Source organism: Mizuhopecten yessoensis, unplaced genomic scaffold, assembly GCF_002113885.1.
Source record: "Mizuhopecten yessoensis strain PY_sf001 unplaced genomic scaffold, ASM211388v2 scaffold5229, whole genome shotgun sequence".
Classification (NCBI taxonomy): domain Eukaryota; kingdom Metazoa; phylum Mollusca; class Bivalvia; order Pectinida; family Pectinidae; genus Mizuhopecten; species Mizuhopecten yessoensis.
In genome coordinates, this window is record NW_018405944.1 from 40351 (window position 1) to 63552 (window position 23202).

The following is a 23202-nucleotide window of genomic DNA, read 5'->3' on the forward strand; positions in this document are numbered from 1 at the left end:
TGGGGCCAAAAATAGTTTATTACTTGGAAATGGTTGAGATCTCCACTGTATAACCATATATACAATTGCTGAGTATAAAGAGAAGAATGCACATTTGCTTCCAGGATTGCTCTAGGGTCTTGCCCCACCCTTGGAGACATGGTCCCTGGGTCATAACTTTGAAACGGTTGAGATCCCCACCCCAGAACTATATATACAAATGCTGGGCATATAGAGACCAATGCAGTCACGATATTAGAATAGACCCGTGGGTCTGACAAAACCCTACGGGTCACAATGAATGACGTTGACCGACTAAAATACTTTGTAATATCAAATTGATATATTTTCTCTTGAATTACAATGTAAACTTTGGTTAAGAAGTAGTTAAATGCCAGAATTGTTTTTTAAGCAACTGTTATTGTTATTGTATTTTGTTACCAATAAAACCTACTCACCTAAATTTTCTGTAACACTAAACCGTTTTTAGCTCACATGCCCGAAGGGCTAGTGAGCCTATGTCATGGTGCGGCATCCATCGTCCGTCCGTCAGTCCGTCCGTGCGTCCTCGTCCTTCAACTTTTCCTTTAAACAACTTCTTCTCAAGAACGAACAGGCCTAGAGTCATGATATATGACTGAAAGCTTTGTTGAGAACGAAAATGACCTTGACCTACTTTCAAGGTCACAGGGGTCAACTATATCAAAAACTTCAAACGACTTCTTCTGAAGAACTGGAAGTTATAGAACCTTAATATTTGGCTGGTTATTTCATGGGAAAGAGCCCAACAAAGTTTGCGAATGAAAGTGACCTTGACCTACTTTCAAGGTCACAGGAGTCAGATATGTCTAACGCTTAGAACAACATCTTCTGAAGAACTGAAAGGTATAAAATCTTAATATTTGGCAGGTGGCTTCCTGGGAAAGTGCCAAACAATGTTTGCGAATGAAAATGACCTGACTTACTTTCAAGGTCACAGTGTTTGAATATGTCAAACAGTTCAAACTATTTCTTCTGAAGAATCAAAAGGCATAAAATTATAATATTTGGCTGGTGACTTCCTAGGATAGAGCTCACCAAAGTTTGCGAATGAAAATGACCTCAACCTACTTTAGAGGTCACAGAGATCATCAAAGGAATGGATTAATAAGATTTGGCTGGTAGCTATTTGGAATAGAGCTAACCAATTTGAGAAGGAAAATGACATTGACCTACTTACAAGGTCACAGGGAAAAATATGTCAAGCAACTTCTGAAGAAGAATCAAAAAGCATAGAATCTTATAATAATAGTTTGCTGGTAGTTTCAACAGATGGAGCTAACAATGTTTGCGAGGGAAATATTTTTAGTGGAATATAATACTTAATGAGAATATTTTGCTATGACTGCTTAAATATTCAGGTGAGCGATACAGGCTCTCTTGGGCCTCTTGTTATATATAGAGGTTCATGGTTTGACACAGGTCAAAGAGGAATGCTGGGCATTGTAAATTTTGGAAAGGACACCAGAACAGCTAAATTGTGAGGGACTCCATGCTCCATTAATTATCACAAACATTCCCAGGTATTCCTCAAGCTTATATCAGTTGACCTAAATTTTCCTTATTTTTTCTGGTAACTAACAAGTCACTTCATAGTAGAGGGGGATACATTGAAAAAGGGAAGAAATGGACTGTGAACAGTGGAAAGAAGGGAAGGAATGGACTGTGAACAGTGGAAAGAATGGAAGGAATGGACTGTGAACAGTGGAAAGAAGGGAAGGAAAGGACTGAACAGTGGAAAGAATGGAAGGAATTGACTGAACAGTGGAAAGAAGGGAAGGAATGGACTGTGAACAGTGGTAAGAAGGGAAGGAAAGGAATGAACAGTGGAAAGAAGGGAAGGAATGGACTGTGAACAGTGAAAAGAAGGTAAGGAATGGACTGTGAACAGTGGAAAGAAGGGAAGGAATGGACTGTGAACAGTGGTAAGAAGGGAAGGAATGGACTGTAAACAGTGGGAAGAAGGGAAGGAATGGACTGTGAACAGTGGAAAGAATGGAAGGAAAGGACTGTGAACAGTGGAAAGAAGGGAAGGAATGGACTGAACAGTGGAAAGACGGGAAGGAATGGACTGTGAACAGTGGAAAGAAGGGAAGGAATGGACTGCGAACAGTGGGAAGAAGGGAAGGAATGGACTGTGAACAGTGAAAAGAAGGTAAGGAATGGACTGTGAACAGTGAAAAGAAGGTAAGGAATGGACTGTGAACAGTGGTAAGAAGGGAGGGAATGGACTGTGAACAGTGGAAAGATAGGAAGGAAAGGACTGTGAACAGGGGAAAGAAGGGAAGGAAGGGTCTGAACAGTGGAAAGAAGGGAAGAAATGGACTGTGAACAGTGGAAAGAAAGGAAGGAAAGGACTGTGAACAGGGGAAAGAAGGGAAGGAATGGGCTGAACAGTGGAAAGAAGGGAAGGAATGGACTGTGAACAGTGGAAAGAAGGGAAGGAATGGACTGTGAACAGCGGAAAGAAGGGATCGACTCAGGAACAGAAACCAGGGATTTATGAACAAAAAAAGTCACCTGCAAACAGAGGAAAGGGACTTGTAATCATAGTAGTTGTCAGAGGGAGACACTTGATTAACAGAGAGGGAGAGACTTGTGAACAAACCCTGTGTGATTTGTTAACAATGGAAGACTGACTAATGTATACAGAGAGACTTGTTATCAAAGGTTAAGATTTGTAGAAAAAAAATAAGAAAGATTTGTTAAAAGGGGAAAAGACTTGTGAACAGAGGGAGGGATTTATGAGCAGACTGGAAGGGACTTGTCAACTGAGTGAAATAATTATCAAAGTTAAAAAAGTTGTTGAAAATGGGAGAGATGTGTTTATAGAGCACAGGTACCAGCTTCGTCTGTCAATACATCTATTATATTATATTATAGGTGTATTGACAGACGAGGCCGGTACCTGTGAATAGAGGGAAAGACTAGTGAAAAGAGGAAGAGTTTTATGAACAGAGGGACAGACTTGTTAACTGAGGGAAATACTTATCGAAGTTAAAAAGTTAGAGACAGACGTGTTAGCAATCGAAATGATTCTTAACGGAGGAAGAGACTTGTTAAAAGGAAGGAACATTTTGAACAGAAGGACAGACTTAACCTATGAACACTAGAAGAGGCTTCGTTGTTTATAGAATATGAGACTTGTTAACAGAGGAAAGGATTTATTAACAGTTAAAAAAGCAAACACAGAAGAGATGTGTTAACAATGGGGGGGAACTTTCAAACATTTGGAGTAACTTGTTTATATACATATACATGTAGGGTCCGTGCTTAACAGGGGAAGAAAGACAAGTTAACAGTTGAAAGGATTTGTTCACAAAAGAAAGAGACTTGTGAACAAGATGAGAACATTTTTAAGACTGGAGAATGAGTAAATAGGTGAGATTTGTGTACAGAAGGGATCGATAGGGGACCTTAAATAATGTCAACAGTAGAAACTATAGTTGACAGTGAGTGGAAAGAATTTGTATAACCATATAGGGGAGACACTTTTTAATTTGAGGCGAGATTTGCTCACATTAGAGGGCATTTGTTAATTTTTAATTCTTTATTTATTTTACGAGGATTACAAACAGCCCGAAGGCTACTAGATGCTCTCCTCAACATATATCAAACATACAATATGTACAATTACACAAAAGACGTACAAAAGTCGCACACACTTGCACTCGCACATACACACATTACAGAGAGAGAGAGAGTCAGAATCTGTTTGAATTTACGATATATTCAACAACATGGTCAAATAATGTTTTGTTCTCAATTTCGTTTAGAGTTTCTAATCCACACAAAATTATTTTGACAAGAACATTTGGCATGAGCTCTACAATAAGGTTGGAATTGATATTTGGAGCATATATATGACAAACAGCACGGAGCATATTGGAACGAATTCGGTTATATTTTGGACAAAGTAAAAAGAAATGAATTTCATCTTCGGAGGAGTTCGCGCAGATTAGTCACAGAATTTATTATTAGTTAAATTGTAAGAGTATCTATGTTTGTTTAAAGCACTTAGTCCCATTCTTATTCTAGAGTGATTGATTTTTCCTTTCCCATGTCCATATGCATATAAAGAGTTTGTTTGTGGAGTGGATAGATTTTGTTAACAGCTTGATTGATATGTGTTACAGAGCGGAAGTTGTTAACAAACCAAAAAGGAGACATATACAAACTTGGTATGGTACAGCGTAGAGCTGAAAGATTTGTCACTAGCCGCTAGTCCCCATAACACCTCAAGTGTTAGTGACATGTCTGCATCATCCAACCTCTATTTAACTGGCCCAGCCTCACTGATAGACGTAAGTTAGGACAATCCAGACATTCTCATCATCTCTCCTATCAGATTCCTCACTGTAAAAATGACTGTCGTAAATTCTCTTTCTTTTCTAGAACTATACCAGAGCTAGTGGAATATTAAATTGCCTCCTGATCTGGTTACTTCGGAATCTCTTGACACCTTTTAAACCAAAATACACTCTCTATATCATTAGTATTTCATACACACAACATCCTTCTTTGCCTGGCACACACTCACAAACCCTACATTGACATCATCTTCAATATGATGAAGTAGGTCAATTATTTGGTAGACGTAAAATTATTAAACTGTTACAGAGAGAGAACCCTTACATACGTGTATTTTATGTCTGCTGTGACCTTTATCAGTATATATATAGCACACAATGTCAATTGTATGTGAATTTCAGATATTTGTAACAAACCCTAAAAACTATAAAATGTAAAAGACAGGGAGGTGTGACTTTTGGACAGACAGAACGTGAGATGGTGAGATAAACTTAAGACTAGACAAAAATGTGACAAATCGAAAGTAGGGTTTCTATTTCGGAAGTCTCTTTATAATTGCCGTCAAACAAAAGTTCGAGGAGTTCCGATGTATTTGTAAACAAAAGCGTTTGGTAAGCATGTGATCGCCTCCAGTCGAGCGGAGATACCAGAAATAAACAGGATGTTGTCAACAGCGGCTGTCGTGTTCATTTTAGTCAGCGTAACATTCGCCCTTCCTTCTGATTTCAAACTTCCAAAATTGAAAGAAGCTGGAACACAGTGGGCTTTGCTTGTCGCTGGATCCAATGGTTGGGGAAATTACAGACACCAGGTAAAAAGTAGATTTTGTGACATTGTTATTGTATCATTACCTGTTGATCAAAGTTTTCAAATATTTCAAGAGTTGTAATACTTTTAAGTTTAACTAACGAAGATCTGGTCAATTTACCCTATCATGTATTTGAGGAAATGTTGAACATTGTACTATCATAGGGGGATATATTTCTGTGCCCTAAATTTATTTTTTAAATTTGTTTTTATGAATTGTTAATACAAGTGTTTATATTCAAAGATTTTTCAGATGATATTTTATTTATCAATTTCCAAGACCTGACAAACAGGTTAAATATATTTATGTAAAGAAATATGGGTCAAAGAAGTAATATAGACGGTAAAATCCCATATAACACTGGATCCTAATGGTCACTAAAGGTATGTCCGTAGGATACAAATTACTTAAATAGTATATGGGGCAGAGAAGTTATTCCAACAGTGTGGACAAGTTTAGGTTGTCAAACTTTTGGAGCGATCACATTTACCGGGCCAGATTCCAACATGCACATGTTCCACGTTTTTGATATCTCGTCCCTTCTTTCTGGTGCTTATCTCTGACGTTGACTCACTTTATGTGATAGTGCATCTTGCACAAGAATAGTTCCTCTACATCAGCGTTCCTTGTCCGCGATGTTCTCAGCTTAATTGCTGCCTTCAGCTGTCTTTAGCCGTCTCAGGGGGACTATTGGTTTTATATAATAGCTATATTTTCAATTATAGTATATCAGTTCTATCTTCTTGTAATATGATGTATATGTACATGTAACTGTTCTGTTTCACTGTGTCTTGATAAAGGGGCGGATCACTCCGAAAATTTGACAACCTAAACTTGTCCACACTGTTGGAATTACTTCTTTGCCCCATATGTAAAGAAATATGTACACAACACCACAATATTCTTTGAATTTAAGTCAACATTACAATGTTCTAATGAATAATGACTACCTTCAACAGGATGAAAATCTGTCATCACAGCGATAGCAAATGAAGCTTATAATAGTGCATATATATATTGGATTTTATAAGGAAAAAGATTAGACGTTAAACGTTTGGGGATTGGGTGGGGAAGTGGGCGTAAAAAGCTTTTGTACTGTGGCAGGATAAAGTCTGATTGAGTGAAATTAAGTGTTTTTCATAAGTATGATAATTTTTTTATAACAATAAAATTTCTCACTCCACTTATAATAGTACTTAAGTACAATGAATTCATTCGGTTAATTATCAGAATGAAGTGTAGACAAAATTATATATTAGCAAGTTTGTACAACTAGATTCACATGTTTTATTTGAAATTCTATACCAAGATTTTACTCTTAAAAACATTTTAAAGTTTTGTCCTGGTTTTTAACTTCGATTCATAATGATGTTACAGTCTAATACACACAGAAACATTATCACATGATGACATACCTCACACATTGAGTGGGCGTGACCTTATATATACTGTGACGCCACTTCATATATATATATATACATTGTGATGCCCACTTTTATATTTCCTCCAATAAACAGCTGTATAGCATACAAACATGTGACTTGTTCCTGTTCTAAAACATAGAATAATAACTAGTCTTATATACATAAGATATTTCATGGAAATATGGCAGTGACATCAGGTATTACAATATGTAGCTGCAGGCTGGTGGTTTTTCTCCTGGTAATCCAGTTCTGCTCTACCACCATAACCTAGCACATCCTTAAATGACATCAGCTGTTAATATGACTAAAGCACTCACCCGAAACAAACAACATAATTATTTTTTTAAAGAAATAACACTTTATCTGTTTGAAGTTTGTAAGATTAGTGATTGTTGTAACTGAACTATTTGTTACGTAGAGGTTCCCAATGAGTGATGGTTGGTTGTCATGTTTCAAATTATATAAAGACAGAAGGTTTAGATAAACATCAATCCTCACAAGCTTGGGGACCTTTTTCTCCCACAACATTCAAATATAATATCTAGAAAAACCTGAGTGATGTTTTTCTTGGGAATACATTATTTCTGTTTCCGCAGGGGGTAACAATTGCAATGAACTGTGACATCAAAATGGAAGATGGCATCCCAATTAAGCATCGTTATTTGATATCATAATTAGAGGTTGACCAATTAAATTGTGTCCAGGGTGTTCCTTATAATTAATATAAATAATGCATTTAAAGATGAGTTTCCATTTCATATGAGATCTGTAAAACCAGTCTGCTAGATCTGACAAAACCACATATTGACTTTACATAAATATTAGATAAAATAACGGTGTTTAAATTAATTTGCCCCTCCCCTTCTAAAAATATAGATCTTGGACTTGAGCAAGACTACATAAACATGTTCGGAAGTCTTGCTTGATTGCTCAAGTCCATTCCATTTATGCATACCTGTTATGTATGATAAATTGGGATATTTAACCTGTTTCTGAAGAGTCAATCGCTGTTATTCCTGTTAGTAAAATGTCATGAAACATCTTCACTTGCCAGGGGTTACTATTCGGATCAGAACACTTGGCTATAATATACATATATATAAATTGAAGATGAAACTCAACCAATAGTCCCATTCCCTTCCCCACCCCTAAAATCATTGGTGATTTAATATTGCTTTTCAGAATAATTAAAATTTCATGCATCTGCATGGTATTAGAAATAAAAATATAATAGAAATTGGAAGTCAGGAATGATGGGTTTTAATTTTGAAAATTTAAAAAAAAGTTTCATTATTTATAATTGCTAGAATTTGTCATAAGTTGGAAATATATTGACCCTTTACGCTCTTTTTAATTAGTTTGTGTGCTATCCAATTTACTGTACTTACAATATTTAATTTCTTAAGTGGCAGAAAGAATTATAGATACCATGCAGTACCGTAAAAAACTAATAATAATTACAGAGAACCAATTTTGTTATCCATCCCGTAGTTAGATATATGAACTGAATATACTTTCTAATAATTAATCATCAAATTAATGTTGTGAACACAATTAAAATTACTCTCATAGGGATTTATGTTATTTAAATGTCCTTGCCCTTGTTAGAATTTGTTCAAACTGTATTGAGCCGACAGCAGAGGATTTTTTTAAAGTCCAACAGTCAGAATAAAATCTGTATCTATAGTTTTCTTATTGGCAACATTCATAAGTGTTGAAGTTTTCACAATGAAATTTTGTAAAATTCAGATACGAGGAGACATGTATACAGGCCCTCTGTGCCTCTTTTAAGACACAATAATCAAGTTACTGACCTTTTGGTACCACATGTATATACTAATGTATTCAAATACTTAACTCAATTATATATATCTATATAACATACACTTGGTGGGTTTGGGGGCCTGGTACTATACTTAATAACAGACTTGACCTTTGACATGCATAATAAATTAAGACCATATGTTAATTACAAGACCATATGTTGACACAGGAAAACTCAATCTGTTTGATTATATATAGATTACTAGGCTGGTGACCGGGACCTAAGTGGAACTATATAATGTTTGTTCCAAGCTGTGCCTGGTCCTGGGATCTGGGACTGTCTCCCCTTACCAGAACACATGACTTTTATAATCTTTATCTTATCAATGTATTTATTAAGTTATTCAAGTACTTTAGGGTCAGTTTTTGAAGTATTTGTTAGCTTAACGTAGTGTGATGAAAATGGTAAGACTATATAGATATATTAAGAATATATTTAAGCAATTTACTCATTTTTGTTTTGTTTACACAAGATCATTCTTAAAAGATATACACATGTCGATACCTGTTGAGATTTAGTGGTGAATTTTATGAGTTTTAAAAAATAGTCAGATAAATAAATTTGAGAAAATTGAGTTAAAGTTGTTAAAGCTGTCCATGCTTTTGAAGATTGAACTATTAAAGTCTTGTGATGGCCAAGCCTTCTCTCACATGGTGTTTCATCATTTTGATCGCTTTGTACATGATTCAGAATAAACTATTGCCATGGTCAATAGTATTAGGGACACATGATTAAACAAGTTATAAACAAAAACATACATGATATCATTTTTTTCACTGGGGTCTCAACATTGGCTCTTGAAACTAAAAGAGAACATACATACAGGAATTTTGATGGAATAAAAACATATATAGTTTAAGGTCAAAGGTCACAAGCTGTAGTCAACTTAGATAAAGGTCAAATGTTTGCATAAAATCTCATCAGTATAAATATATTTTACAGTATTATATCATGATATGTACATAAAATCTCATCAGTATGTGTATTATATATCATAATATTCACATAAAATCTCATCAGTATGTATATTATATATCATAATATTCACATAAAATCTCATCAGTATGTATATTATATAGCATAATATTCACATAAAATCTCACCAGTATGTATATTATATATCATCATTTTTACATAAAATATCATCAGTATATTATTAGTTACACAGATTTTTGGCAGGGTATACAGGATGGTATGACCCTACAGGATTTCGTATTTCCTTCGGCCACGAATTTATTACCCCTTTGAGTCTTTTATAATAAAAACAAAGAAAAATATATTTCCTCATCAGTATGCGAAGCGAAACGGTTTGGCATTTTGTAAACAGCGAAGCAGACGACGAATGCGAGTTGTCTCCCGTTGCCCGGCCACAAGATACAAAGACACGTGACCCGTATACCCCTTGTAAAATCATGTGATTCCACCGTATTACTGCTGAGAATCACGTGACATGACCGTATACCCCCTGAGATTTTCGTATACCCCCTGAGATTTTCGAATGCACTGTACACTGTAGTTTTTAACCAAACAGATTCCTAGATTTTTCTCAAAGGGGTAATAATAATATATATCATATATCATATATATATATATATCCTAAGATTTGCATATGCAACAATATGCTGTTTGGGACACTGCCAGAAATGTGCAGTGGAGACTATATATAGCTACTGTACATGCAGTCAAGTAATTTCATTAAATTGACTTTCATTATAAAAAAAAACCAGTAACATATTTAAATATTTTATATTTATTGCAATGAAAAGTATATCAATACATATGTCATTATATTTAATTTAGATATAAGTCATTCAATACATCAGTTGTAAGTCATTGGTTCAAAGGCACCATACTATCCGCAGTGGTGCTGTAATAAGTTATGGCCTTGACAGAAGTATAGCATCCCGAGCAAGTGATTTATTTGGTTGTACACATTTACATAGAAGTATGTGAGTGTTGATAGTCAAGACTATGGTATGTTAACCATTTCACCACTGTAGACCATAATGGACTCGTCCAGATTGATGCACGGTAGAGTCTACTAAAGTTACATAGGGGTGAAAGGGTTAAGTGTTTGAGTGATAGATTTCTTGTTTCTGTAACAATATATTTACTTTTAGAAATGATTTTATCAGGTAACACTAATTGTGGTATTAATTACTAATTGATTGTGAGAAATTAATAATTAGGAATAAATTATACATTCATTATTAACTTTAAATCCTGAGTTATACTAATTGATAAAGCTCTGTGTGCATTGAAAGTTCCCTGTAATGATATAGACTTACTCTAGTTTATTATTGTGTATGATCGGTCCCCTGACCTCTATTTTCAGGCAGACGTGTGCCATGCCTACAATATTGTGCGTGGCCATGGCGTGCCAGAGGAACAGATCATTGTGATGATGTATGACGATATAGCCTACAACAAAGAGTAAGTTAAACTAATATATATTAGGGTGTACATCTGGACAATCTACTTTCTGTTTTTGTAATAGCCACTGTGACCAAGTGGTTAAGGCATCGGACGTACCGTATGCAATCACAAGCCCTCTTTTTAACCACTGGGTCGCTTGTTTGAGGTCTACGTGGGGCAGTCACCAGGTACTAACCTCAGGTCATTGGGTTTTCTTCGGGTACTCTGGTTTTCCTCCACCACTAAAACCTGGCATATCCTTAAATAACCATAGCTGTTAATAGGAAGTAAATTAAAGCACAAACAAAACAAACAAAACTGATTCATATTTGTGTTATATATTATGATCTTATACATGCTAAATGGGATTTGAAAAGGGTTTTTCCCCCATTAAGGAGAAGAAATAAAAAATGAAAATTAACGCTACATTTTTACTGTTTTTTCCAAAACTCATTTGCTATGAAAATGCCTTAAATATGAAAAGAAAAGTAACATGGAAAATCGCTGTTTATCGAGGCTAAATAAACTGTGAATATATTTGAATTAATTATCACTATTCACTAATTATCAAATGTTTGGTCAATCTTATTAAATGTTTTGAACTGCATTTTCGGGATATCTATGTTGATTGCCGTCATATTTGGTCTGTTTATCTGAGTGTTAACTCTCCATACTTCTACTTGTTCATGAGAACCGGTCATGTAACCAACGATCAATCGTGATATCACTTCCATGGGTGGGTAGGATAAAAGATCTTGTTCATATAAGGATTGAATGGCGGTTTTTTTAAATTTTCATGCCGGTATGAATGCAAATTGGTTACATCCATATTGCATCATGTTTAATATGGATGTTACCTATTTGCGTTCATACCGGCATGATTTTTTTTTTTAAAAAATGCCATTCAGTCCATATGTTTGTACTGAAGAACAATTGTTTAATTTCATTTATTTGTTTTTGAATAATTTATTTATTTACTGCGTTTTGTGTCGTCCTTTAAACAAAATTGGGGGAACAGCCCTATTTAAATAAAATAGGTGCCAATAATTAACCGTAGTCATTTGAGCGTTTGACACAGGGGCATTATCCATGTTATCCAAAGCGAAGCAACAAGACTCTCATTGAACAAGGTTAGTCTATGACTTCAAAAGTAAACCATGTGTTACATCACGGGAGTTTTTGCATTCATAGTCAAATGAAAAGCATTTCTGCTGGTAGTGTTATATATAGTGGCAATGCTGAGCAAATGTAAATATATATTGATGTAGCACAAGTTCCTGTAGGAGCTTTGTTGGGATGCCTCTGCCCGGAACCTCCTTTAGAATTCCTGGGGAAACATGAATCTAACAAGACCTTAGAACACTTATACTCAGTGTAGTAATTATCTTATCAGGGAGTGTTACATTGTATGTGTTATCAATATCATTAGTCAAGTTGATTAGCTAAACGTGTAAATGATTAAGTAAGTAAGGAGATAAGAGTAGTTTTATTAACATCCTTTTAATAATACAGTAATTAACACAATACGTATCACACTTTGTGCAGTGAATGGAAATTAAATTAGAAGTAATTCAAAAGTCTAAAAAATGGCAGCCCAGATATGATTTTGACAATGTCATTATCAAGAAGATGTGGAGTTGCCCTGTGATTTGACTAGACACCCACGAAGAGAAGGACAGAATTATAGCCATTTGATCATGACATGTAACATGAAAGGTCAAGGTCACCATTAAACATGAAAGTGCAAGGTCACCATTACTACTTACCGATCGACCTATCATTCATTTGATGACTTTATTTATGGTGGATTTTCATGAAACAAATTTTACCTTGAAGCAGTTGCATTCTCGAGAGCTTTAGGGGATTAGGGGAACCAATGAGTGGTTTGTTTAATATGTTAAAATTTCTTTGATAGGAATCCCAACCCAGGGGAAATCATCAACCAGCCAGGTGGGGAGAATGTCTACAAAGGAGTGAAGATAGACTACAGAGGAAAGGTATGTCGCTTCCTCATTACAAAACTAGAGTAAGACTACAGAGGAAAGGTATGTCGCTTCCTCATTACGAAACTAGAGTAATACTACAGAGGAAAGGTATGGCGCTTCCTCATTACAAAACTAGAGTAAGACTACAGAGGAAAGGTATGTCGCTTCCTCATTACAAAACTAGAGTAATACTACAGAGGAAAGGTATGTTGCTTCCTCATTACGAAACTAGATTAAGACTACAGAGGAAAGGTATGTCGCTTCCTCAATACAAAACTAGAGTAAGACTACAGAGGAAAGGTATCTCGCTTCCTCATTACAAAACTAGAGTAAGACTACAGAGGAAAGGCATGTCGCTTCCTCATTACAAAACTAGAGTAAGACTACAGAGGAAAGGTATGTCGCTCCCTCATTACAAAACTAGAGTAATACTACAGAGGAAAGGTATGTTGCTTCTTCATTACGAAACTAGATTAAGACTACAGAGGAAAGGTATGTCGCTTCCTCACTACAAAACTAGAGTAAGACTACAGAGGAAAGGTATGTCGCTTCCTCATTACAAAACTAGAGTAAGACTACAGTAGTCTACTGATATAATTTCTAGATTTGAGACAAAAATAAAAATAAAAGCTTTGTGGGCAAATTCTAGTTTAGCAATTGAGGAAAGTACTTTGACCATTTTAGTTGTGTAGTCGATAAGCTGTAAGTATACAGTGAAATGTTATCATTTGTATGACTATCTAAAATTTCAACTCTTTTCTGTTTTGCAATCGGAACATCTAAAGATGGCAATGGATTTCTGACACAATCACAATATTAAAAACTGTGTATGTGTGAAAAAGTCGTTTTTCACACTTTAAATTTAAAATCTGAATTTAAACAAGAATTAATTAATCTGATGTGGTTGAAAGTGTTTTAATATATCAGATGTTTAATGTCTGTAACTGAACTTTCTGTTTGATTGAAGGATGTCAACCCGACAACATTTCTTAATGTTCTTCAAGGGAAGGAGGAAAATGTCAAGGGCATCGGCAGTGGAAAGGTTTTGAAAAGGTGGGACGAAATTCTAACTTATCAAATAGAACAAAGTGCAATTTGATTATTCTAGCGTTCATACAAAAGCATTTCAGTGTTAGAATGTTCAGTAATTAGCAGACATGTTGTGTGGGTACATGAATGTAGTTAAAATTGTAATTTAAAATTAAAATTTGCATATACGTGTAATTTAGGTCTAAACTTAATGACTTTGCATATCATATTGAAATGATTAGACACTCAATATTATTATCTCATGTTATTTGTTTCCATGCTCCTTCTTTAGTCTCAGGATGTCTAAAGATTTAGTTCTCAAACTGGCGGCCAACAGTGCCCCTATGTTGGCTGAGTTTCCCCACAAGGTTGTTCCAAATAGGACAATATACATACGTATGGGAGATAATGTTTCTTTGACCCTTTCACCCCTATGTAACTTAAGAAGACTCTACCATGCATTGATATGGATGTGTCCATTATGGTCTACAGTGGTGAAAAGGATAAGCATTGCAGCAAAATTAATGATTAAGATTTTATTTTATTTGCAGTAAATCTACTGATAATGTTTTTGTCAATTTTGTGGATCATGGAGCACCTGGCCTCATCGCCTTCCCCGACGAGTTTGTAAGTATCTCAAATAATTTATTGTTACATACAACCCAGGTACATGTACTTAAGTCATTAAATTGAAGTAACCCTACCAAGACAAAGTGTTCCATTGGGCCTGACTTGTCCCTGTAGACTTGTTAACATTGACTCGTAATCAGTCCGTGGTCACGATTTATTTAACCCTTTCACCCCTAGGTAGTTTTAGTAGACTCTACCATAGCTTTATCTGGATGAGTCCATTGTGATCCACAGTGGTGAAAGGGTTAAACCAAGTCTTTGTGTGGTAAGGATGCCTTGTCTTAAGGAGTGAAAAAAAATGTTTCGGTCGACACAATCAGATTTCTCCAGTTGCCTTATTTTATGGTGTAAAATTTAGCACATTGCAGTATTAAACTGGATTTCTGCAGTTCACATATTTTTGGGAGAGACTAATATTAACGTTAATGCATGTGGAGAATGAATTTAAATCTTTTCATGAATATAATTTTCACAAACAGTTATGGTCATTATCTAAATGACATTCTGTAAATGATGAGGTTGTACTGGATTCACAAATGAAATCAACAGGTATATTTCTTGAAATGAAGTACACACAAAGTTACTTTCTATGGAACGTAAATCTCTCCACAAGTTTCAGTTGTAATAGTTTCTTCAGTCCATTTGTTGCATCACAGTATGTACTCTGAATTATCTGACCTTGTTTCAGCTTCATGCCGTGGATTTGAATATTGTCCTGGACCGAATGCATGACAACAAGCAGTATCATCAGGTATGGTTATATGTCCAGCTTAACACATGTGTGAATTCACCAGAATGGTTTTAAAATCTGAAAAATAGCTTCAATAGCTTATTAGCAGGCTGGGATAACTTGTATTGTGAATTTTAAAGATTCCCAGAATTTATCGTTAATTTTGTTTATTAACAGCTTTTGTTTTACCTGGAGACGTGCGAGTCTGGTTCAATGTTCAGCTCCCTGCTTAGGAAGGACTACAACAGTAAGTGTTTGTACAAAACAACTATAAAGGAAATACAGGTGAATGAAACTTTGACCGCATTGGGAATGGGACAGAAAAATCTTAGCCTAAGGGATAAGATTCTTAAATGTCCAGTCCTCCGGCGTAGCCTGATGCTTTAAATGTCCAGTCCTCCAGCGTAGCCTGATGTTTTAAATGTCCAGTCCTCCGGCATAGCCTGATGTTTTAAATGTCCAGTCCTCTGGCATAGCCTGATTTTGGAAAAGGGTTTCAAAAGTCTTGCTAGCTGGCAATATATGGGGAATTAATTTTTCTTCCAGTCTTAAGGATGGTGTTTCAGTCAAAAAAAAAGCTTTCTAACCAAACGTTCAGCTGAATATGATCGTACACATTACAGTACATATGTGAACCCACATTGTCATCTTCCACAACAAGTATATTCTCCTAAGATTTTGAGGAAATTTCTTATAAATGCTAGGTATGATGATATCTCAAATGAGTTAACATTTCAGGATGCTTTCTCAAGGTTCAGGTCACTTTTTAATTTTTAGAAAAACGTTGTCATCATTTGAAAAACCTTTTGAAATTTACATGGGGATGATTTTGTGTGCTAAAGATTAAAAATGATAAATAAAATCAGTGTACAGGAATATTACCACAAGGGACAAAAAAACACTTCCAAACGGCATGTTAGGAGTTGTTCTATCAGTTGCAATAACTAGATCATAGAATAAAGGAATAGTTTAGAAAATTCTACTGCCTTGAAATATCAATTTAAGGGTCCGAAATCAGAAGTCTACCCCCAATATAGAGAGCGCTGGCAAGTATGATCACTCATACCACTTTACAATGATATACGCAAGTGCTTAATTGCTTAATGTATTACAAAACAATGAAAGATGTGTTAGTTGAAGGTGATCCGCTTAAGGTCATGATCACTGTTTTAATTCTTAAAAATTATTTGTCGTTACAGCAGCAACTTCCAGGTATCTTTAAGACAAGTAATTTTGATATGATGATACCTTCAGGAGTATGTGTTTCAAGATGATGCAGTTAAGGTCAAGGTCACTTACTATTTGTAGATGATCTGTTTCGTTGTTCTGGCAATATTTTCAGGACATCCATTGGCGACTATGATTAACATTTAACATTTTGTTGACTTAATCTTGAGGTTTTTTATTGACAGTTTTGGCCGTAACGGCCGCCAATTCCACCCAGTCCTCCTTTGCCTGTTATTTTGACACGAAGCTGAGGACATTCTTAGGAGATTTGTTCAGTGTTAATTGGATGCAAAACTCAGACAATGTGAGTTATCTGAAATGTCTGGTCAAACGAGATTTGTTTAGTTTGCCTATGTTTTTATTTTGTGATAAAAGAGGATCATTATTTCTTCAATAAGATACATCAGTTTGGAAATATGTGATATCCAAGTTTACCTTTTTCACACACAAAAAAGTAAAACTTTGATTATCAGGATCATTATTTATCTCGATATTTCAAAAAAATATTTTCAAATATGACCTTATAATATGAGATTCGACAAACAGTGACTGGGTCACACAAAATCTACATCAGATACATTTGATTTGGTTAGAGGAGGATAAACACTAAATTTGCTTCGGTTAGAGGAGGATAAACACTAAATTTGCTTCTGTTAGAGGAAGGATTCTGTGAAAATGCAGTGAAATTTCTTTATATGCTTATCTGAATACTTATTTCATTTTAAGCGTAATTTGAACTCTGAGACTATTGATGAACAGTTCAGCATTGTCCGGAAGGAGACAAACAAGAGTCATGTGATGGAGTTTGGAGATTTGGTAGGAGTTCGCAACATTGTATTATATATTCTACATTGTATTACATTTACTTGAGGCTAAATTTTATCGGAATTGATTCAGGATTTGCAATAGATATCTTAATATGATAAAAACTGTCAGTTACGCTGGATAAGTATAAATAAATGCAAATTAAAAAAAAAAAAAAAGATAAAAAAAAATTGTTACCAGTATTAATGTTGATAATTACATATCTTGCATGTGAGATGTCAAATTTATCAGTTTTTATGACACTGTAAAATATATCCAATCAACACTATAAAAAGGCAAACGAAGATAAAAGTAAAGATTTGTGTAGCTATATTGTGTGTATCTTCTCTGTTTTTACACAGGCTATGAACCAATTGATGTTGTCAAATTTCCTGGGATCAGAACAAAACAATCACATTGTTTTAGATGCACCGAACCCGAACGTAAGTTTCAGTGAATTAAGAATTTTATTGAGAGGCTTCAAGGAGACTTATTAAATGTATGCATTGAAAGTCTTACATTCTTATGAGTTTTACTATGAGTGATAAAACTGCATAGAAATTGCTTGAAATTCATTCTTTATTAAAGAACGAAACCTAATGTATAGTTAACAACTCTGTCTATTGATGTAACAGTAGTGTTCTAGCTTTGTTTTAGCATTCTGTCCCATAAAATTAGAACCGATTACCGGTATGCAATTGATCATCAATCGGTTTACTACTTCCGAATACAAACCGATTATCAATTGTGAATTTAAACCAATTGCCCATCACTATGTGTGTGATTTGAAGCCTTTCTGTGTATGTGATATATCAGGTATTTTTTGGACCCTATAAACAGAGTAACTTAAAACAAAAAGTAATAAAAAGAGAACATGAAAGATTTGGATGTAGCCAATCTCTGCCTTAAAATTTTACTGTATCATTAATGTTGTGATATTTAAATCAAAGTTTAGTTGCATTAGAATGTCTAATGACACTGATAAAACATTGAGTACCGTGTAACATGTGAACAGTACAGGTCTCTTGAACCTCTTGTTCTGTAGTAATGGTACTTGTTCAAATGAAGAGCTTATTAATGCTATTTCCCTGGGAAGATAGTGGTTAATAAACTTCACAGCTTTATTCTGTGAAATCAGCCCCCAACCCCCTAAATAAACTTTACAGCTTTATTCTGTGAAACCCTCCCCAAACCCCCTTAACTTTACAGCTTTATTCTGTGAAACCCTCCCCCAACCCCCTTAACTTTACAGATTTATTCTGTGAAACCCTCCCCCAACCCCCTTAACTTTACAGCTTTATTCTGTGAAACCCTTCCCCAACCCCCTTAACTTTACAGCTTTATTCTGTGAAACCCTCCCACAACCCCCTTAACTTTACAGCTTTATTCTGTGAAACCCTCCCCCAACCCCCTCAACTTTACAGCTTTATTTTGTGAAACCCTCCCCAACCCCCTAAACTTTACAGCTTTATTCTGTGAAACCCTCCCCCAACCCCTTAACTTTACAGTTTTATTCTGCGAAACCCTCCCCCAACCCCCTAAATAAACTTAACAGCTTTATTCTGTGAAGCTCTCCCCCAAACCCCTAAACTTTACAGCTTTATTCTGTGAAACCCTCCCCAACCCCCTCAACTTTACAGCTTTATTCTGTGAAACCCTCCCCAAACCCCCTTAACTTAACAGCTTTATTCTGTGAAACCCGCCCCCAACCCCCTAAACTTTACAGCTTTATTCTGTGAAACCCTTCCCCAAACCCCCTTAACTTTACAGCTTTATTCTGTGAAACCCTTCCCCAACCCCCTTAACTTTACAGCTTTATTCAGTGAAACCCTCCCCAAACCCCCTAAACTTTACAGCTTTATTCTGTGAAACCCTCCCCTAACCCCCTTAACTTTACAGCTTTATTCTGTGAAACCCTCCCTTAACCCCCTTAACTTTACGGCTTTATTCTGTGAAACCCTCCCCCAACCTCCTAAACTTTACAGCTTTATTCTGTGAAAGCTTCCCCCAACTCCCTAAACTTTACAGCTTTATTCTGTGAAACCCTCCCCCAACCCCTTAACTTTACAGCTTTATTCTGTGAAACCCTACCCCAAACCCCCTAAACTTTACAGCTTCATTCTGAGAAACCCTCCCCCAACCCCCTTAACTTTACAGCTTTATTCTGTGAATCCCTTCCCCAACCCCCTCAACTTTACAGCTTTATTCTGTAAAAACCCTCCCCCAACCCCCTTAAACTTTAATTTGAAATAATTCAACCCAAGAAACAGACCAGAGTGAATTATGAACTGAAGGAGTTTTAAGAACACTATGTATTTTGTTGTATAGTTGGATGCTGTACCTTCCGAGGATGTTGATATTACCATCCAAAGAAATATTTACCAAGCGGCAAAAGAGCAAAATGATAAAAAAGAAATGGAAGAGAGTTGGGCCAATATAGCAGCCATTATGAAGGTAAGTGTATGACTTTAAACAAATGAAGATATTTTGATGAAATCAGAGGCAATATTCATCCTACTGTTTAGATCAGGAAGAAACTTGACACTGTAGACATTTCTTTCATTTGTCTTTGCATATCAAATCTCAACATGATGACAAAATTGGCAACAAACATGAAGTTAGGAATGTGTTAATTGAACAATACCCACTAAGGTGTGGTTATACTTCTCTAGACAAGAAGAAAAAGGAAAACCAAGTAATCTTTTATAAAGCTCAATTGCCAAACAAAATAGCACCCATTGTGGTGTCGTTTTTCCTAGGTTTGTTCCTGTGATGCACTCCCTAAACAGTCAATGAATTCCCAATAAATGATCATATGATTTACTTAATAAACAACCAATGAATTCCCTAGATTTGATCATGTGATGTACTTAAAAACAACCAATGAATTCCCTAGATTTGATCATGTGATGTACTTAAAAACAACCAATGAATTCCCTAGATTTGATCATATGATGTACTTAATAAACAACCAATGAATTCCCCAGATTTGATCATGTGATGTACTTAAAAACAACCAATGAATTCCCTAAATTTGATCATGTGATGTACTTAATAAACAACCAATACATTTCCTAGATTTAATCATGTGATGTACTTAATAAACAACCAATGAATTCCCTAAATTTGATCATGTGATGTACTTAATAAACAACCAATACATTTCCTAGATTTGATCATGTGATGTACCGGTACTTTATAAACAACCAATACATTTCCTAGATTTGATCATGTGATGTACTTATTAAACAACCAATACATTTCCTAGATTTGATCATGTGATGTACTTGATAAACAACCAATACATTTCCTTGATTTGATCATGTGATGTACCGGTACTTAATAAACAACCAATACATTTCCTAGATTTTATCATGTGATGTACTTATCAAACAACCAATACATTTCCTAGATTTGATCATGTGATGTACTGGCGCTTAATAAACTACCAATGAATTCCCGAGATTTTAACATGTGATTTAGGAAGTATATAGTGGGTCACCACTAGTGCAGTATGTACAATTCTCACTTTCAAGGTCAAGTTTGCTTCAGATTTTTTTCTCTCCAATATTCATTATAACAACGGTGAAGTGTATTCCTTGACAATGTATTATTTTGTTACAGAAACGAGAGGAGACTGACAGCATCATAAAGCAGATTGTATCACTAGTGGCAGGTGACTGGAACTTTAGGGAACAGTACCAGATGTTGACAGGGGAGAACGACCTGTTCAAGCTTGATTGTTACGCCCCCATTGTGGAGCACCTGAAGGACAGCTGTGGCGATCTGGATCTACCATCCGTAAGTACATAACTGTATCTGTGTCTAAAGCATTGTATATGTCAACAGCCCCCAAGGATTCGTTAAAGTCATTATTCCTTTTATCACACACACTAAAGAGTTATACGTTGTAATAGAACCATCACCCAAACATTTTATATCTATAACACTGCGTACATGTATGTATAATCCTCCAATGTGACGTCCTAAAGAACAATACAGTGAAGACAAGAAATTATGTCTAAGAGAAAACTGATGGTGTTTTTCCTCACTTTGTTTTCTGCTGATTTGTTTTGATAGGTTACATTGTCAATTGATTTGGATGTCACTTTTTTCTGTTAAATTTTTTGACATAATCATTCATTGTCAACTACTTGAGATGTTTTCCTTACTTTTGTGTGGTCAATTTTGTGACAAATTTGTTCATCGGTCAGCTAGTTTGGATTATTTTTCTGACACTTTTTGATATAAAACTTCTAGTCTTTGTTGCCATTCCATGTATAGTTTGATATGGATCATTGTATTGTTCCGAGATCCTTTTTACAATTTATGGACCTTTGTTTGCCAGTAATCATCACATAATTAGTGTCTTTATTAGATTTCCTACCCATTATGATGATTTTCATTTGTTGTAGAATCGCTATTCCCTGAAACATCTGCGGATTGTGGTGAACCTATGTGAACGCCCGTACTCGACTGACGCCATAATCAGTGCAATTGACAAAGTGTGTGTGTAGGCTGTAGACTGATGTCTTACTTTGTCTGCCATGTTTTACCGGTGAAACCCATACTGGGATCACACCAACGCATCGTAACTTCACACTGATTGTTTCAACTGTCTTAATGATGATCAGTTTTTATAAAACCAGAAATCCACGATCTAATATTCGTAACTACATTCCATCCAGAAATATTCTGTTATTTAATTCAATGTTATGATGATTTATATTCATTTGAGCAAGTTAAATCTTAAGTACAACCTACTAGCTGCTGTGAGTAGGTTAGATTTGAAGAAAATAATTCATGAAAATGGATATAAATGTAAATGATAATTCTTCATGATATTATATAATTGTTATATACATTTATATAATTGTTATATACATTTATGTAATTGTTATATACATGTATATAACTGTTATTACTTTTATATGACTGTTTTATGTATTTAACTCATTCACCCCTGAAGACACATTGAACTCTTCCTATATAGCTATTCAAAGGTTGGAATAGTTCATTATCGAAGTTCAGGGGTGAATGAGTTAAATGATTGATATACACAGTTATATATATGTCTGGTTTCATACTTTGTGTTACATTTCCAGTTATAAACAAAATGTATGATATAAACTAGTGTATGCTGATCCAGTATAATGTTTGAATTTCTAATGTCAAAAGACACATTTTCAGAAAATCTTTTCTGTTTGACAGATGAGTACATTTTGTGAAAGATGTAGTACTTTGTGAACAATGTCATCAAAATATTTCCACATTTTCCTTTGACAGACCGTAAACACAAACCGATGAAAAAGCATGTCACAAACAAATACATTATTTTTATTATACATCAATCCCATGTATTGTTTTTTATTACTGAGAAATGATGCAGTGATATTGTAGCAGTATGATAATAGTATGAAGTTTTACACAGAAGTTTTATACCACCTTCGATACTTTTCATTGGTCACATTCGACCTTGGATGATTCTCATTGGACACATTTGACCTTGGATGATTTTCATTGGACACATTTGACCTTTGATGATTTCTCTTGGTCACCTTTAATAAGATACTCTACAAGTAATTTTGTGCAATGAAATGGATTCTAACAATTCTATCATTAATTGATAGTAATAAAAATCGATTTTTTGTGAAAGTGTTGATAAATTATTTCATTTACCTTTTAATATAGAAAATGTGAGACAAAACTTAAATTGTGAAAATTAGTTAAACAGTTTGGTCAGAATTTATGTGAAAAGGTCAAGGTATAAATGAAAGATTTTAAATCTTCAGTGTAACCATGTAAAATAAAAAAAAGTAGAAAGTTCCACGGTGTAGATATGCTTGTATTTTTACGTTATTGAGTAAATTAGTAAGAAAAGATCCACATGCAAATATTTATTTATAGGTTAAATATATGTATAACAAATATATTTTAGAAGCATTGCCAACATAAAAATGTGATCAGTTGAAAGAATCACAATGAAAACATGAAAC

The 23202-nt window shown here is 34.9% G+C and overlaps 1 protein-coding gene across 1 annotated transcript; it reads left to right on the forward strand.

Annotated features, from left to right (window-relative positions):
- The first annotated feature begins 4917 nt into the window (after positions 1-4917).
- Positions 4918-22067, forward strand: LOC110450417 (legumain-like). The gene is made up of 13 exons (XM_021497918.1): positions 4918-5140; positions 10722-10819; positions 12717-12798; positions 13754-13839; positions 14367-14442; positions 15134-15196; positions 15353-15422; positions 16588-16706; positions 17129-17218; positions 17569-17649; positions 19535-19660; positions 20831-21007; positions 21622-22067. The coding sequence occupies exons 1-13, from the start codon at positions 4991-4993 to the stop codon at positions 21721-21723; spliced, it is 1320 nt and encodes a 439-aa protein (XP_021353593.1). The 5' UTR covers positions 4918-4990; the 3' UTR covers positions 21724-22067.
- Positions 22068-23202: the final 1135 nt, after the last annotated feature.